Consider the following 19,493-nt stretch of genomic DNA (forward strand, 5'->3'; position numbering starts at 1 on the left):
GCCGGCCTAATGAAACATCTTGGGGCCCTCAAGAGTCACATTAGGCCCAGTTAGCTTGATCAGAGCTATTCCATCGTAATTCAATTCCAAAATTCAATTGCACCGTGACATAAATTCCATAAATCCAAAAACATGGTAATCATATACCATTTCAAAACAAAAATTAGATAGCAGCCATATTCCATAAATTGTCACATTAAATTGGTGCATCCATAAAACAATAACCAATGAATTCGGTGTACCACATATTAAAACCAATAAAACAGTTCAATAATAAGTAGGGAACACACCTCGACAATAGATTCAAATAACAAATCTACTGATTGCTGGTTTCACCACGCTCTGCTACAGTTTTCGAACGGGTGAATACTGGCACACGTGGTTTAACTGATCTAGAAGAGCTGGGTCGAGCTGTCGAACGATCCGGAGAGTCTCTTGTACCTTCAAACAATAATATTTATCAGTCTCAAATCCTATTTAATTGTTCAAATCTAAACTTCTTAAGTATATACGCATTTTTCGGGTTTGACTATCAATTTGAGGTATTTTGAGTCTGAATTTGGCCAAACGGATTGCGGAATCGGAATCAGGGCGTCGAAAAACATAAAGTATGACTTTTCGAAAATTCAAATTCTTGGTCAAAGTCAAAGTCAACCATTTTGACCGTAGATTTGGAGACCTTCGGATTCGAATTTGACAAAACGGACCACGGAAACGGATTCGGCACGTCAGAACCTATCAGGATAGGTATACTCGGAAATGATTAACGGTCGTTTAATGCTCGGTCAAAGCCATTTTAAGTTTTGGTCAAAGAAAGTCAACGGTCAATGGTCAACGGTCAACGGTCAACGGTCGGGTCGGGTCAACGGACGGGTCGGGTTGGGTCAACGGTCGGGTCGGTTCAGACCGGTCAAACCGGTTCAGACCGGTCAAACCGGTTCAGACCGGTCGAACCGGTTCAGATCGGTCGAACCGGTTGAAAACCGGTTAAACCGGTTTCCAGCAGCCACTCGCCCTGCGGCGGCGCGTGTGGCGCGTGAGGCGTCTTCCGGGGCCCTAAAAATCCCGAAAAAATTTCTAAAAATTATTTTGAGCGATTTCAAGATACTTACAACGATCGGTTCAAATTTTTGAACGGCGGAGAGCTCGATTTCAAATCGGCCGAATCTTTGACTGCACCACCTCCTCACGCGCCGCCGTCTACGGCGGACAAGGTTGACACCGGTGAACTCGGAACGACACAAGGAACACGATGGTGCGGGAGGTGTCGTAAACGGAGCAACGATCAGCGGTGAATTTAAGATTTCCTCGGCGATAGAGCTAACAAAACCGTCGCTACTTTGACTGGAAATTCCCGACGTTTGGCCGCTTTTCGCTTCAATTAATTTGAAGGGTTTGTTCCTCACTCGATGATGAACACAACGGTGGTTTCAAAACAACGATCGGAATTCGGACGGCGTTTGGATCGGACTTGAAAATGGAGGTGTGAGAGGAAGAAAATTGAAGAAAAGCTTTTGTGTTTTCTGATTGAAATCAGAAAACACGTTAGTTATAACAAACTTGCTGACACTTTTAGGGGAAATTCAGGGCTTGGTCCCTGAATTTTCTTTACTTTAAAAATGGCATACAAGTTTTCATAAATTATACTTTAGTCACTTAATTTCACCCATTTTCACAATTTACCTCCAATTTCAATTAAATATTATTTTGAAAATCGGGTTGTTACAATTCTCCCCCTCTACAAGAAATTTCGTCCTCGAAATTTACCTTATGAGAAAATTTGAGGAAACTGAGCCTCCATTGACTCCAATGTCTCCCAAGTAGCTTCTGAGGGGCCTCGATTACTCCACTAAACTTTGACCATTAGAATTCGTCTATTCCGAAGAACTCGTTCATCTTTCTCCAAGATCTGAATGGGCTCCTCTTCATATGACAAATCAGGTCTCAACTCTACTTCTTCAACCTGAATAATGTGACCTGGATCTGGACGGTATCTCCTCAACATTGATACATGAAAGACATCATGAATACGACTTAGCTCAGAAGGCAACTCAAGCTGATATGCAACAGGTCCTACCCTCTTCAAGATACGAAATGGTCCAATAAATCTTGGACTCAATTTACCCTTACGCCCGAATCTCAATACTTTCTTCCAGGGTGAAACTTTCAAAAAGACCCGATCTCCCACTTCAAACTGTATATCCTTCCTTCTTTGATCTGCATAAGATTTCTGCCTATCAAATGCCTCTTTCAGACGGTCACGGATTAATCTGACTGTGTCCTCCGTCTCTCGCACTAACTCAGGTCCCAACGTTTTCCTATCACGCAACTCGGTCCAACAGATCGGAGTGCGACATTTACGCCCATAGAGCGCTTTATAGGGTGTCATACGAATGTTGGTCTGATAACTGTTATTGTAAGCAAATTCAGCCAACGGCAAAAAGTTCTCCCAACTACCATGAAAATCGATTACGCAACCCCGCAACATATCCTCCAGAATCTGAATTACTCTCTCAGATTGACCATCAGTTTGTGGATGAAAGGATGTACTATAATACAATCTTGTTCCCAAAGCCGTATGTAACGCCTTCCAAAATCACGAAGTAAATCTCGGATCTTGATCAGAAATAATAGACAATGGAACACCATGCAATCTGACAATCTCTGAAATATACAATCTTGCCAGCTTATCCAAAGTATAATTTACTCGCACAAGAATGAAGTGAGATGACTTTGTAAGTCTGTCAACAATCACCCAAACTGAATCTTTTTTCGAAGGAGTCATCGGCAAGCCAGTAACAAAATCCATAGTAATACGCTCCCATTTCCATTCAGGAATCTTGATAGGCTGTAACAAACCTGATGGATGTTGATGTTCTGCCTTAACTTGCTGACAAGTCAAACACCTAGCCACAAAGTCAGATATGTCTTTCTTCATACCAATCCAATAATACCTCTCTCTCAAATTCCGATACATCTTATCTCCTCCGGGGTGCATAGCATATGGACTACTATGAGCCTCAGTAAGGATAGTCTGCCTCAACTCAGCATCATCAGGCACACAATATCTACCTTTAAAGCATAAAACTTCATCCTGGTCAATTGCGTAATCTGTGTTTGTCCCCTGCTCTACTTGCTCAAAGATGGAAAGCAAGGAGCTATCAAGGGGCTGCTTAGCTTTGATCTCATCAACTAAGGTCGGCTTAACTTGCAATTCTGCTAACAAAGTGCCATCGTCATATAAATTCATCTTGGCCATTAAAGACCTCAACTCTGATATTGTCTTTCGACTCAAAGCATCTGCTACAATGTTAGCTTTACCAGGGTGGTAATCAATCACGCAATCATAATCCTTTAGGAGCTCTAACCAGCGACGCTGTCTCAAATTAAGTTCCTTCTGGGTCAGAAGATACTTTAAGCTCTTATGATCTGTGAAAATGTAACAATTCTCTCCATAAAGATAGTGTCTCCAAATCTTCAAGGCAAAAATTACTGCTGCCAACTCTAAATCATGAGTAGGATAGTTACTCTCATGCGGCCGCAGCTGACGGGATGCATAAGCCACCACCTTACTTTCCTGCATTAAAACACAACCAAGTCTTGAATGTGAAGCATCACTATACACTGTAAAATCCTTCCCGGACTCTGGTTGAATCAACACCGGTGCTTGAGTCAAAACCGCCTTTAATTTCTCAAAGCTCTCCTGTTGTGCCTCGCCCCAGTCAAACAACACATTCTTCCTTAACAACTTTGTCAAAGGAGAAGCAATGATCGAGAAGCCCTCAACAAAACGTCGATAATAACCAGCCAAGCCCAAGAAACTGCGGATTTCAGATACGTTCTTAGGTCGTTTCCAATTTATAATATCCTCTATCTTGCTGGGATCAACCTGAACACCTCGCGCAGAAATAATATGCCCCAGAAATGACACTTCTTGAAGCCAAAACTCACACTTTCTTAGTTTGGCATATAGACGATGCTCTCTCAAAGTCCGCAGAACGATCTTCAAATGCTCGTCATGCTCTGCCTCAGTACGAGAATAGATCAGAATATCGTCAATGAAGACCACCACAAATTGATCCAAATATGGTCGGAACACCCGATTCATCAAATCCATAAAAGCTGCAGGAGCGTTCGTCAAACCAAAAGGCATCACTAAAAATTCATAATGACCATATCTAGTGCGAATGGCCGTTTTTGCAACATCAGATCCTTTAACTTTCAATTGATAATACCCCGAACGAAGATCAATCTTAGAGAATACAGTAGCTCCTCGCAATTGATCAAATAAGTCATCAATCCTGGGTAATGGGTATTTATTCTTGACCGTCATCTTGTTCAATTTCCGATAGTCAATACATAATCTTAGCGACCCATCCTTCTTTTCCACGAATAGAACTGGAGCTCCCCATGGTGAAGTACTATGTCGGATAAATCCTCGATCGAATAATTCTTGCAATTGGACTTTCAACTCCTTAAGTTCCTTTGGAGCCATACGATAAGGTGCCATAGAAATAGGTGAAGATCCTGGATAAGTCTCAATCTCGAACTCTACCTCTCTATCAGGAGGTAACCCAGGCAACTCCTCCGGAAAAACATCAGGAAACTCGCTAACTGTACGAATCTCCTCGATCGTGGATAATGCACCTTTGGTGTTCAAAATACAAGCAATGAAGGTCTCATATCCCTTCCGGATCATATGATCAATTTCCATCGCTGAAACTATATTGGAGAGATAACCACGCCGTTCACCAATTAACACAACAGTCCGACCATCTGAAGTCTTCAGAGTAGCCCGCTTGTATTCGCAATCCAGCTTTACCTTGTGTTTATTCAACCAATCCATTCCAAGAATTAGATCGAACTCCCCTAAAGGAAGTTCCATAAGATCAGCGAGAAAAATTTCTCCCTGAACCTCGAGAGGACAACGCCGAAATACTTTATTCACTAATACCGCTTGTCCTACTGGACTTGTAACTGTAACAGTATTTTTAGTGTTCTCGATCGGAATCTGAAGGTTTCGAGATACTGAGCTCGATACATAGGAGTGAGTGGAGCCATTGTCCAATAATGCAAAGTATGGGGTAGAATAAATAGTAAATGTACCTGCAATAACCTCAGGCTCATCTCTGTCATCACGACGTCTAGTTGCATAAACTAAAGCTGACTGTGTAGCCTCAGAAGCTGTTGGCCCTCTATTTTGCTGAGGTCGGGCTCTACTGTCTGTCCTGGACGCTGATCCTCGAGTCTTTCCTTGACTACGATCTCTAATTGGGTCTGTACTGTAGTCTGCGAACGCACAGGAGTTTGGGTAGTGGTCTGCTCAAACGAAACTAACTGAGGACAATCCCTCCGATAATGACCACTAGATCCACACTGATAGCAAAGACCCATCTTCTTATGACACTCTCCTGAGTGATGTTTACCACAATACTCACAAAGGGGCCCATTATAATACGACGAGGAACCGCCTCGACTGACAGCTAAAGGTGAGGATGCTGCAGGCCTGAAACGTGTATTGTTTCTCTGAGGGGCTGAAGTACGAGTCCTCTTCCCGGACTGTGCTGATGACTCCATCGGGCCTGAAAATTTCTTAGATCGATCTTGATCAACACGCTCTCTACCAGAAGCTAAAACCTCTACCTCTTCCGCATCTTTGGCTCTGCCCACCAACACATCAAATATCTCATCCTGATGGGTTACAACTTGCCTACGCAGCTCGTATCTGAGTCCAAGGGCAAATTTACGACATCGATCTCTCTCCATAGGTACCATACTGAATCCATACTTCAGCAACTTCAGGAACTCGATCTCATATTCAGAAACAGTCATGTCTCCCTGAACCAGGTCTTGAAACTGTTGTCGTCTCTGAGCTAAGTAGCGCTCTCCCAGAAAACGGCTCCGAAAGCGATCCTTAAAGAAATTCCAGGTCAAACGATCGGTAGGAACACTACTGGTCACTGACTCCCACCAAGTGTAGGCATTGCCATCTAACATCGCCACAGCACCCTGATATCTCTTAGTTGAGTCCAAACCCAACTGATCCATGCGTCTCTCTGTATCCTGGAGCCAATCCTCAGCTTCAGTAGGAGCTCCACCTATCTGTCCCCCAAAAGTTCTAACTCCATTGGCAATCAAAGCTGCGAAATAGGAACCTCAGATACAACACCAGTAGCTCTGACTGCTCCCTGTATTAATTGCAGAAATTGTCTACCAAAATTCTCATCCAAAGCAACTCCGGTAGACTCTGACTCAATATCGGTCGCTCCTATTATCGGTGTAGTCATGCCAATACCAGCGGCAGGAGGCAGATCTGTTGGGGTCGTAGGAGCATGATCACCTATCGGAGGTGGGGGATCTACCCGTATCTCATCGATCGGATCTGTGAATCTAGCCACTCGACCTCGTCCACGGCTAGTTCGACGACTACGTCTAGCATTCATTTTGATGGATCTCAAGTTTACTACAGAAGATAAAACTTAGGGTTAGATAAGCACTTGGAGTCTCAAACATAGTTAAAATCTTAATAACTTTGTGACATGGCCTTAGTAACTCGTTTTGTAAAATATTTCAAAACCGTATTTTCAATGTGGACTCATACACAGTCCGAGGGTTAAAAACCAAAAGCTCTGATACCAATAAATGTAACCCCCTAGACCCGGCCTATGCGTTTCGACTAAGTCTAGTGGATCGCATTATGATTATTAAAGACATTTTTCGCAACCGTTATTCCATCAATATAAAATCACATTATAAATAACATGAAATTATAAATAAATTATACTATCAAAATCCAACTCGTAAATATAGTACAAATAAATAATAATTTAATTTAAAACATGTCTTCAAATTCAAAATCACAATAAACCGAGCATTATTAGCAAAAGAGTTATCATTATAAAATCCGATATTTTAAAATAAGGTCCATGTCACCAAAATAAAGTCAACTTGCCAGATAAAAACATTACAATCTGATTTACTTCAAGAGATATGTTGATCCTCCAAGTGCTCGAACCAAGGTATCTAACCAACAGTATCTGAAAGGGGGAAAACATTTTCAAAAGGTGAGCTAGGCTCAGTGTGTCCCAACATTTCCATAAAATCACAATAGGTACAAATCATAGTCCAGTAATCTCACAAATTCGTAAAAGAGTTTAACTTTTTGAAAATCATAGTTTAAACCCTTTTCTGGTACACCATCAGTAGTTCCCAAAATTATTTTCCATATAGCTTACTTTATGCACATAGCAAAAAGAAAGCCGACTTAAGGATAGGCTCTGAAGCTTGTATCCTTAAGCCCAAGTCAATAAGTCCATATAGCTTACCCTAAGCACACAGCAAAGGAAAGCCGGCCTAATGAAACATCTTGGGGCCCTCAAGAGTCACATTAGGCCCAGTTAGCTTGATCAGAGCTATTCCATCGTAATTCAATTCCAAAATTCAATTGCACCGTGACATAAATTCCATAAATCCAAAAACATGGTAATCATATACCATTTCAAAACAAAAATTAGATAGCAGCCATATTCCATAAATTGTCACATTAAATTGGTGCATCCATAAAACAATAACCAATGAATTCGGTGTACCACATATTAAAACCAATAAAACAGTTCAATAATAAGTAGGGAACACACCTCGACAATAGATTCAAATAACAAATCTACTGATTGCTGGTTTCACCACGCTCTGCTACAGTTTTCGAACGGGTGAATACTGGCACACGTGGTTTAACTGATCTAGAAGAGCTGGGTCGAGCTGTCGAACGATCCGGAGAGTCTCTTGTACCTTCAAACAATAATATTTATCAGTCTCAAATCCTATTTAATTGTTCAAAGCTAAACTTCTTAAGTATATACGCATTTTTCGGGTTTGACTATCAATTTGAGGTATTTTGAGTCTGAATTTGGCCAAACGGATTGCGGAATCGGAATCAGGGCGTCGAAAAACATAAAGTATGACTTTTCAAAAATTTAAATTCTTGGTCAAAGTCAAAGTCAACCACTTTTACCGTAGATTTGGAGACCTTCAGATTAGAATTTGACAAAACGGACCACGGAAACGGATTCGGCACGTCGAAAACTATCAGGATAGGTATACTCGGAAAAGATTAACGGTCGTTTAATGCTCGGTCAAAGCCATTTTAAGTTTTGGCAAAGAAAGTCAACGGTCAACGGTCAACGGTAGGGTCGGGTCAACGGTCGGGTCGGGTCGGGTCAACGGTCGGGTCGGGTCAGACCGGTCAAACCGGTTCAGACCGGTCAAACCGGTTCGAACCGGTTGAAACCGGTCAAACCGGTCAGAGCCGGTTGAAAACCGGTTAAACCGGTTTCCAGCAGCCACTCGCCCTGCGGCGGCGCGTGAGGCGTCCTCCGGGGCCCTAAAAATCCCGAAAAATTTTCTAAAAATTATTTTGAGCGATTTCAAGATACTTACAACGATCGGTTCAAATTTTTGAACGGCGGAGAGCTCGATTTCAAATCGGCCGAATCTTTGACTGCACCACCTCCTCACGCGCCGCCGTCTACGGCGGACAAGGTTGACACCGGTGAACTCGGAACGACACAAGGAACACGATGGTGCGGGAGGTGTCGTAAACGGAGCAACGATCAGCGGTGAATTTAAGATTTCCTCGGCGATAGAGCTAACAAAACCGTCGCTACTTTGACTGGAAATTCCCGACGTTTGGCCGCGTTTCGCTTCAATTAATTTGAAGGGTTTGTTCCTCGCTCGATGATGAACACAACGGTGGTTTCAAAACAACGATCGGAATTCGGACGGCGTTTGGATCGGACTTTAAAATGGAGGTGTGAGAGGAAGAAAATTGAAGAATTTAGGGGAAATTCAGGGCTTGGTCCCTAAATTTCCTTTACTTTAAAAATGGCATACAAGTTTTCATAAATTATACTTTAGTCACTTAATTTCACCCATTTTCACAATTTACCTCCAATTTCAATTAAATATTATTTTGAAAATCGGGTTGTTACAGGTTTCATTTACATGATTTAGATTTAGAGAGTGGACGTAATAAGAGAATTTAAAAGAATGCTGGTCACTGGAACTGAAATTTTAGACAACACACAGAGACTTGGTGGTTCTTCTCCTATGGCTGAGCGTATTGACTGTATGGCTCCGCCTTCTTCTTACCTAAAGTTAAATGTTGACGGTGTGTGTCGGTCGAGCGTGAGACAAGCTGTCATTGGAAGTGTTGTCCTGATTCATGGCATATTATTAAGTTTTCTAGGCCAGTGCAAGTGCCATGCATCATGTCCATTGTTAAAAGAGGTGCCAATCTTTAAGCTAACCTTGGGTTTTGGAGACAGCAGATGTACTTTGCTTTGTTTGGTGTCTCTTTTGCCTTATTTTCAGACTTGGACTTTGTCCATTTTATTTTAATAAAATTATTTTGATTGAACAGAAAGAAAAACATAGAGTGATTGTACATAAAAGAAGATAGAACCAAACGAGAAATGACCACATGGTCACAAAAAAATGAGTATTCATCATTTGACTCCAAAAATATGTAAGTAATAATTCGTCAGTTTTGAATCCAAAGAAAAATTGGTTGGACTCAAATAACCCAAAACTTGTCTGACCAACTACCCACCTCCGCACCAAAACTTGTATTTCCCTGTAGGATGGCTTTGGCCTCCGAGTTACTTGCACTTTTCCTCCTCTTGGGCTTTGCAGATGATGTGGTTGAAGCTGAAGAAGATTCCAGTGACCGGCGCCTTGTGCCAACTCTGATTGGTTCCCAAGTATTAGAGCCAATCAAGTGAGGAAAATTGAGCTTAGCCTTAGCTCCGCGCATTTGGAAAGCGGCTCTATCGTAAGCCAAAGCAGCATCTTGGGGAGTCTCGTAGGTTCCAAGCCAAATCCTTGCTCCATTCCTTTTAGGCTCCCTTATCTCAGCTGCGTACTTTCCCCACGGCCGCCTTCTCACTCCTCTGAAATTCATCCCCCTCCGTGGCACCGCATTGCTTTCAGGACGTTCTACCTTGACGGACTCTCCCTTCTCTTCTACTGCCACTGCCACCGTACTAGTTGTTAAATCAACCTGGTTCAAAGGAGTCCACCCGAAGTTTGCCGCGTTGCGCAAAGCACTGTAAACCAGCATATCCTCCGAGTCATCCATCTTTAAGGGTAAATCACCCCAACCTTCATTCAAAAAAATACTAGTGAAGCTTAAACTCCTGCTATACGAAGGCTGAAGAACAACATTATTGCTGCTGCAAGTGATTGTTGCTTGAGATTCCTCAAAATCATCAACAAGATAGCGTTGAAAATATTCAAGGATGTTGAACTCTGATTCTGAAACAATCCCCATATGCAATAAATAAATAAAAATGAGTGAGCTTAAAGAAGCAAAGCTTTTATAAAAAAAATACAGAAAAATGAGAGATTTAGTGAGTGTCAGTGAAGAGTTTGCGAAGGGTAATGTGGTTTATATAGGAAGGGAAAATATGATGTTTTCCTTTTAAAGACATTTATGTGAGAGTTCCCCCAGCGCCTTGTGGCATTATTTTATACTACTAGTTAATATTGAAGTGGGGGAGGATGAGCATGATTTTGATATTTGATCACAACTTGTATATATAATCATAATGCTCCAGAACGTATGGTTATTTATTTGTAAATGTATGACACAATAGGGTTTTGGAATATTTTTTATGTTTTTAATGTCCCCATGCCTAAACCCTACATCTATATGCGGGCCCCATTTCTTTTTTCAAATTTTAACTAACTCTTAATTATTTTTTTAAGTTAAGCTTTATATAGAAATATAAGAAAAAAAATACATGTATCAATATACATATATTAGTGTCAAATTAAAATAATTTTATATACGAGTTATTGATTTTTCTAACAATATAGTTGTAGTTATTATGCACATAATTTTAAATTAATCTAATAATTATATCATATTTTTATTATTATATATTTGGAAGATGAAATTTTTTATATTTAAAGAATTAAATGCTTTATTTATGTATTTAAATTTCAATATACATGCAAAGCATTATAAAAATGTGTAAAACGAAAATTTTCTTAATATACGTGGGAATGATAATAAAAACAAAGGCTTGTCTGACACATAAATGGGAGAGTTGGTGTTGACATTTCTGTAACTCGGATTTGAAGAAAAAAACATCTTCTGGAAACACTGATTACTGTTTCAAGGTATTGTGTCTGTCATTTCGTACAAAAGTTAATGAAACTCCTCCAAAGGAAGTCTGACCCGTACAGAATTTTTCATATGAATGCAAAGGTTTTTCAACATGATTTAGAAATGAAGCTTTTTCAAGTTTCCCTCTTCCATGGAAATTAAGGATAATATTAAAAAAAAAGTATTTCTTTTATTAGAATATTGATTGAATGATGAGAAAGCGAAGGGAGTTGAGAGTTTTAATTTTTAAATGGAAAAAGGCCCAAGATGCTACCGTGTTATTTCCAAAATTCAAGGCATTGGAATGGCTTCAATTTATATTTTAATTATTTTATTTAAAGCCCCTGGAAGGACTGCTGAGACTTTTATAATAAGCTTTTATTTTTTTATATGTAGCATGTGGAAATCATGGTTTTCCTTTTTATTATTATAAAAGCATCATTCTGTTGACTTCAAAATGTACTCATTAAAAATTACAAAAACTAAAACATTGAGGATTGTAGATGTTATTCTTCAAGCAAACTTTCAAATTACATAATTTATTAGTTAGGGATGTTCCTTATCGAGCAATACAAATTAAACTATCACATATCCCCCTTTAATTTAATAGTTTAGTATGATTATAAGATAATATATGTTTAGAACTTTATTATTTAATTGATAATGCACACACATCTTGTAAACGTAACTGTTTGAACCTATGACTCCTAAAGAAAATAATTTTTTTACTACTGAAACAACTTGTTGAATTCACTGTTATTTTTTTTATTGAAGACCTAAAGTTTTAAGATATAAATTTATATATATCATATTTACTTTTTTGATAAAGAAAGAAGTGGATTGTTAAAAATCATATATGAAATTTAATGTTAATCAAGATTAAAATGATAAAAACATTCTTCTTAAAAAATATGAAATAAATTACCAATACATTAGACTTACTATTAAGTTGATAAGTACATAGTTGAAAGAATAATCTTCGTTGCAAGAATGCACATTTATTACTTTCTTTTTATTTACGAAAAAGATATTGATTTTTCTGAAAATTGGTTAAAATTTATGAAAGTCGTCTCAACAAAATTAAGAATTTGATGAAAAACGCAATTAACAAAGACTTATCAAGTCTTGATTCTGAATTAATCGACGAGAGAAGTCAGAGTTCATATTCATCAGCAAGATATGGTATCTTGAAGAAAGAAATAATAAAAAAGAATAAAGGGGTAGCTCAATTTTTTTCGTTATTATTAATGTAACAGCCCAATTTAGGGGTTAAATTTTAAGAATTTTAAAGTGGTAAATTTAATTTGATATTTTGGAAGAAATTGAGGATTAAATTTTAAAATCGTAAAGTTGACAGTCCATTTTAAGAAGTGCAGGAAGTTCAGTGACTTAACTCATGATTTACCTATTTTTTTTAGGATGAATTATAACCCCTTCCCGTGCCCAGTTTCAAGATTATTTCCCAGTTTTCCCCCTCCAACAACCCTCCTTTTAACTCCGATCTACTCGTCGTCCGACCTTCGATCGATGAACCGAAACTACTATCGTGTTCGTTGTCGACCGAGGAACAAAAACCCTCCAACCTTTCGTCGTGAATCGTCGTCGTTCGTCGTTAATTTCAGTTGGAAGTATCGCCGGTTATAACTCGATTTTCATTGGTTTTCCGTCAATTCACGACGATCCGGCATCCGTTTTCGACACCCCCTGCACCATCGTGTTTCTTGTGTCATTTCGAGTTTGTCGGTGTCCTCATTGTCTCCGTCGACGGCGGCGCGTGAGGAGGTGAAGCGGTCAAAGTTTCGGATTTGTTGAAATCGAGCTCTCTACAGTTTAAAATTGTGAACCGAGCTTTTTAAGTGCCTCAAAATCATTTAAAATAATTTTTAGGAATTTTTCGACATCGTATCACTTTTCACGCGCCCCACGCGCCACCCTCCGAGAGTGGGCATCGTCTGGCCGCAAGATGTTAATCTTGTAATTAATTTATGTTTGAGTGTTATTTGTGTAAAATTAGGGTGTTAGTTTTGTAAATATTTGCAGAAGGTGACTAATTTTGTAATTAATTTCGGTTAGGGTGATATTTGTGTAAAATGGTCGACTGTTGACCTTGACCGGCCTTGACCGGACGTTAAACGACCTTTGACTTTGACTGTGTATACCTATTCTAACGTTTTTCGACGTTCTGAATCCGTTTTCTGGGCCCGTTTCGCCAAACTCGGACCCGACAAGCTATTTTTGACTGATTTATCACCTGATTCAATATGTTTTTCGGAATTAAGCTCCGTTTTTTATGTAATTTCTGTTAATATGGATCCGAGAAAATATTGAAGTTAAATTAAAGACCAAAAGTGTTCAAATGGAATTTATATGGTCGATCAGTATGGCATGAAAATCGAGGTAATACTTTACTATCTCTTTATGCTTATTGGAATATGTTGATATTGGTAAATGCATGAATAAGATAATATTGGTCTCATATGTGTAGTTAATTAATTTCTACACTCGATCCGAATAAGATAAAAATTCGGTAATTGATTATGGTTTAGATGACTTTTATAAGAAATTGAGGGACTGTTAGAATTAAAAATTTCAAGTTCTGTGTTTAGTGATAAAGGAATCAGTTTAGATCTGTATCATATAATTTATTTCATCAAAGGTATTTGGATGGAAAATTATGAGAATATTCCGATAGGGTAAATTTACGAAAATACCCTTATGTTGTAAAATGACAAGAATTGTCCCTGGAAGTTGATTAATAACTTTGAAAATACTTATTGATCTGATAAAACTACAGATGTGTATAAGAAATGTTAGTTTTGCTTGGAAAATTTTGGATAACCGGTTGTTAACCCCATGAGGGTTTGTGCAAGATACTAGAAGTATGTTAAGGAATCATTTCAAGATAATAGAATGTTCAGGAAAGCAATTAATAATTAACTATATGATCTCTAAATTATAGTTATTTTTCGTTAAGAGTTAATACCGAAACTATTTGTTTAAGAAATTATGAAAATGCCCTTGAAATGTAAAAATAATCTTAGTTGACCCTGAATGAGAAAGTACTTTGAGAGTTCGTACTTAACTCGATAAAGTACATATTTAATTGTTAAGATCATGTCTTTGTATAGAAAATTCCTGATAACCTGTTGGTAACTTTTGGGAAGACAATTGACCAGAAAATCTCTGAGTTAAGAATAAATTATCGAGGGTGCTCTTTTGTCAGAATTGTTTGAAAGGTCTGGAAAAGATGATACGTTTGAATTAAATAATAAGATCACATGGATGGAAATGATTGAAATACATCGGATCTGTTAGAATAGTTCGATAAGACTGACATAAATGATAAGTTTGAATTTAATAATAAGATCGGACGGAAGGAATTATTGGACTACAATGGATCTATAAAATGACCAGAATACCCTTAGAATGCAAATGACCAAGAATATCACCAAGCTCAAGAATGAGTGGATATCCTCGAGCTCTGAAATGAATGGAATAAAACTGAACACCAAAATGATCAAAATACCCTTATGGTCTATACTAAGTAAATGTCTTGGATTAATTAAGGAATCCAAATAAGCAAAGGTGTTGGACTACCTTTAGAAGTTATGAAACACATCTTAAGTGAGTTGATCAATCTTAATGATATTTCAGTACCTGATTGACATAGATGTTACTTGAATGCATGTTCGTCTTCTCAAGTGTGGTTCGATGATAATTTTGAAAGTACTCAGCTCATTTCTAGATCGCATTCGGTAATAAGAAATGAATATTAGTTAGACAAATCAACCACGAAGACCAAATTGAATTGAACGGAAGTACAATGTGTATCTGAAATTCAGAAAGGTCTGGATTGTAACACCCCCAACCCGTATCCGACCCGAATACGAATCTGAGGTGTCACATTAACTTTTCAAAGCTTGTGTATTTATAAAACCAACATAAATTTAAAACTTTCATTAATATAAAACTATGTTTACATTACCACTTCAAATCATTACACCTCGATCAGAGCGTATATACTATATCACTCTATTTATATGCCAACACATATAAAATATAAACCAACATACTATGTCAGGTGCTTCTGATATGATCTTTAAATGAAGATATGCTGTTCCCAAGACCAGTCTTTTTGTTTTTCTGTACCTACGTGTAAATCACTTACACTCTAAGTCATAGACTTAGTGAGTCATACTAAAATATATAATACACTTATAATAGGTAACATTATATGCATACTATATTCCATCATATTATCCAACCTCATTTCATTTCATCCTTTCAGACATAATCATCTCAAATTGCGTATCAATAAATAAATACATATGCGTAGATCATTATTAATTTCCTTATTAATTCATGTGCATACGTGATTCAAAGCAAAAAATGGTAACATGATAAAATACAATCATACAAACTCTTTTCATATCTTTTATAGGCCCGTGTACATTACTGAGAACTTAAGGTATGCGAGTACATTGAGGTTGTGCACTATGCTGTCACCACAGCTCGTATGGGGTCCCACTAGGGGCATGTGAAAGTTGTCCCGAAGGACCTATGTATATCCCGAAAGATCTCTGTATGTCTCGAAAGACCTATGAACCCTCGACTCTTGGCATGCCAACTATACCTATGGTTCTCACATCACATAACATGAGCATTATTATTGTATTTATCATTTATTTCTATCACATAAGCACAAACTTATAGCTTTTTATCACACATCATGTAATACTCTTATAGAGTTCCCTGTTTCTTTATCATATATTTCATTGTCATATAAGTTCATAAATTTATATACATATCTATATCATGTAACATTCACTATAACATATAAACACATATGCAGATATTCATCCATCTCATATTCTACCACAAAAGCATTTGAGTACATTCATATGTAAACATATATAACTTACACACATTTAATCCAAACTATAATATATGCATGTTCATACTATTATAATATGACTTTTATCTCGTAAATAGACTTATCACAAGTCTTATTTCCAGTACCTTATACATATATTATGCACTCACCTTAGCCTTGCTTGCTTTGATTTGATACTAATCCCTCGATTGTTCCGGAACAATATTACACTATAAATCTACATAGTAATACATTGATACACATAAGTATACTAATTGATATATTCTAAACTATTACTCCCTAGGCTAAAAAGAAAGCTATTTTCATCTTTTAATGAAGGTATGCATCGATGCACTATCTATGCATCGGTACATAAATCTCATTCGATGTTTGTATTTTAAGGGGGTGCATCGATGCACTGCTTGTGCATCGATACACTGATGGCATTCGATGTTTTTATTTTAAAGGAATGCATCAATACACTTCATGTGCATCGATATACCTTGAACAATTTCTGAGATTTTACCCTTGATGTATCAGTACACATTCAATGTGTACCGATTCACTCTGCCCAGAATTCACTTCTTGAACCCGAAAACTCATCCATTCTAGTTTAAATCCTTCATGTTTCATCCCCTTTTATATTCTTAACTCCATTACACATACTTAAACCAATCTATACTAATTTATTCATCTTAAACCTCAAAATCCTAGCCCCCTCATGAAATTCAAGAATTTCTCCAACTTTGCAACATGATTTAATTCCACTTTTAACACTTTGTTTGTCTTAACTAGATTGATGACAAGTTAAATTTGGCCTCCACGTTAGCTTATTAACTCATCATCAAAATTTCACTTAAAAACTCCTTAACTTTAATTCCTCCCAATTCCTCTATTCTTTGTTTTAATGCTATCTTAAGCCTTCCTTAGGCTTAAGTATATCACTTAAGAATCATAAACCCAACTTAAATTCACTGAATAATTAATTGTCTAGAAAACTCAACTTATCAAGCTTGAGCTCACGGTTGGAAGAGGATGAAGAAGAGAACTCTAGAAAGCTTTATTTTTCTCCTTCATTCCCACGTGTAACCCATATATATCTCCACTTAACAAATATTTTTCCATCAAACTACCATTTTACCCTTCCATAATTCCTTCTTTAATATTTAAATCATACACAACAATTTTTCCTGTGAGTCCCCAAACTTTCAATTTATATACTTTGACCAACAAATTCTGAAATATTTCAATTTAGTTACTAACTCGATATTGAGGATGTTACATGGATTAACCTGGAAAACTTTGAAGTAATTGGGATAAACTTGACTACTAAGTGAAATAAGTAACCTCAATAACTAAGGATTAAATAAGTGATTTGGATGAGTCTGGAAACGTTAATGAACATTCATGATGAAATGTTCTTATGGATCATTAACTACAAATCAAGCACGTCAACATTTCATGATAGAGTGGTAGTGTGAACATGAAATAAAGACATTGGAAGATTTATTCAGCGATGATTCCGAAGATGATATATGTACTAGAATTTGTGGTATTAAAGTGTAAATACCCTGTAAGGATAATGAATTGACCAGTTGACAAGCATTAATTTTGGGAGATATTCATCTGAAGTTGTTGATAATGGAATCAATCGACATAGACTGTAACTGTCTTGAACCTTCATTTCTTCCTTACCAGCTCAAGTCATATTATGAATAACTAATGATTCCGTTAGTTATTGAACTCTTCTAATAGTGATTCTGAATTCCGATATTCTATTGGTATACTAAAGATCCGTGTTCCTCTACCTGTTAAGATTATCCAATATCTTTGAATAATATCTGTAAATTCTGGTGTGTTCCCTACTCATATGAATATTTTATCTGATTTTCGATTTGAATTCTGATTTGATACTTGACATGGATTCTGATCTGATATATGACATGTATTCTGATCTGATACTTGACTTGGATTCTAATCTGATACTTGACCTGGATTTTGACATGATAATTGACATGAATTATGTTTTAATTTTTTATATATCCGTTTACGAACGGAACATGTTTTATTTGGGGGATATTGTTGGAGGAAGAATACCTGCAGGCTCCTCGGCTTTGTGCTCAGGGCCTTACTGGACGTGACGGGGTTGTATGGTTCTGGGGAACCTACACATTTTGTTCGTGACGGATGAGGGTATATATATATGTTTTAAAAGATCTATATCTTTTTACTATTTTTGCGGGAACACACTAAATAACCTATTATGATCTCCTGAACTCAGTCATCCGAGATATTTCTCTGAACTGAAAGCTCACTGTCTGTTACTACCTGAAATACCAGTAGGATCTCCGCTCAACATAAAAATCTATGGATGTTCAAAACCAATAAGGAAATATTTGTTTATCTGTATCTGCACGTTCTTCAGCATCACCTGATAGTTCTGTATTACTGAGCTTTTCAAAGCTCACTCTGTTACTCACATTTTCAGGTTAAAAGAATCGTACCAGTTCATATATCAACATCAGTAAATAAGTTCTTTCGGAGTTGGTTGCAGAGTATGGTACATGTAATTAGGGGGCATGTAATTATATTTTGTTTTATATTTGAGTATGAAAATCTGTTTTATTTTTTAAATGCTGATAAAGCAATTATGAGTTACATGTTTAAATAAAAGTTTTAAAATTTCTGCTATTTTTACGGTGGATCGCTCCGATGACCCTAATGTGACACTCTAGATCAGATCAAACTATCCGTATCAATCTTAGGGGTGACAATTAATAAATAAATAGATTACATAATTACGTTTCCAAAAACCTAATAACAAATCATAACAAAAGAAAAATATGAAATTTCGCGTAGATGGAGAAAGCGGCAATAAAATAATCAAAAGAAAGCCACCCCTTTCAAATTTCAAATGGGATATGCTGTAATTTCCTCTTTGGTTGGACTTTTAGGGATTTAGTTAGAGCTCGCAAACTTATCCGACTTCAATTAATCGAATTGATTTATTCGAATCAATGCTTAATATTAATCTAAATATTAAGATTAAATTTGATCCGAAACTCGAACCATACATGATCCAAAATTTAGTTAAACCAATATAGACTCATATTTAATTTATTCCGAACCGAAAAATAATCCAAATCAAAGCAATCCAAACCAAATTTAACTCGATCCAAAAATAACCCGAACCGAAATTAATCCAAATCAAAAATTTACTTATGTTACATAACAACATAAAAAAAAGTAAGATTGAAAACAGTAACAAATAAAGTTTACTTATGTTACTTATAATAAAAATATTATATTTATAATAAAAAATAATAGGAAACAAAGGAAGTAATATTGTATTTTTAATAAAAATAATAGAAAGTTTATTTATGTTATATTAAAATTTAATAAAAATATTAAATTTATAATTGAAAATAAAATTTTATTTCTTTATTAAATAGT

The 19,493-nt window shown here is 36.9% G+C and overlaps 1 protein-coding gene across 1 annotated transcript; it reads right to left on the reverse strand.

Moving 5' to 3' along the window:
- Nucleotides 1-9,571: 9,571 nt before the first annotated feature.
- On the reverse strand, nucleotides 9,572-14,835 carry LOC120201489 (ethylene-responsive transcription factor 13-like). The gene is made up of 2 exons (XM_039202087.1): nucleotides 14,825-14,835; nucleotides 9,572-10,370 (listed from the first exon to the last, which is right to left on the reverse strand). The coding sequence occupies exons 1-2, from the start codon at nucleotides 14,833-14,835 to the stop codon at nucleotides 9,572-9,574; spliced, it is 810 nt and encodes a 269-aa protein (XP_039058018.1).
- Nucleotides 14,836-19,493: the final 4,658 nt, after the last annotated feature.

This window comes from Hibiscus syriacus, unplaced genomic scaffold (genome assembly GCF_006381635.1).
Source record: "Hibiscus syriacus cultivar Baekdansim isolate YM2019G1 unplaced genomic scaffold, ASM638163v2 tig00007387_pilon, whole genome shotgun sequence".
Classification (NCBI taxonomy): domain Eukaryota; kingdom Viridiplantae; phylum Streptophyta; class Magnoliopsida; order Malvales; family Malvaceae; genus Hibiscus; species Hibiscus syriacus.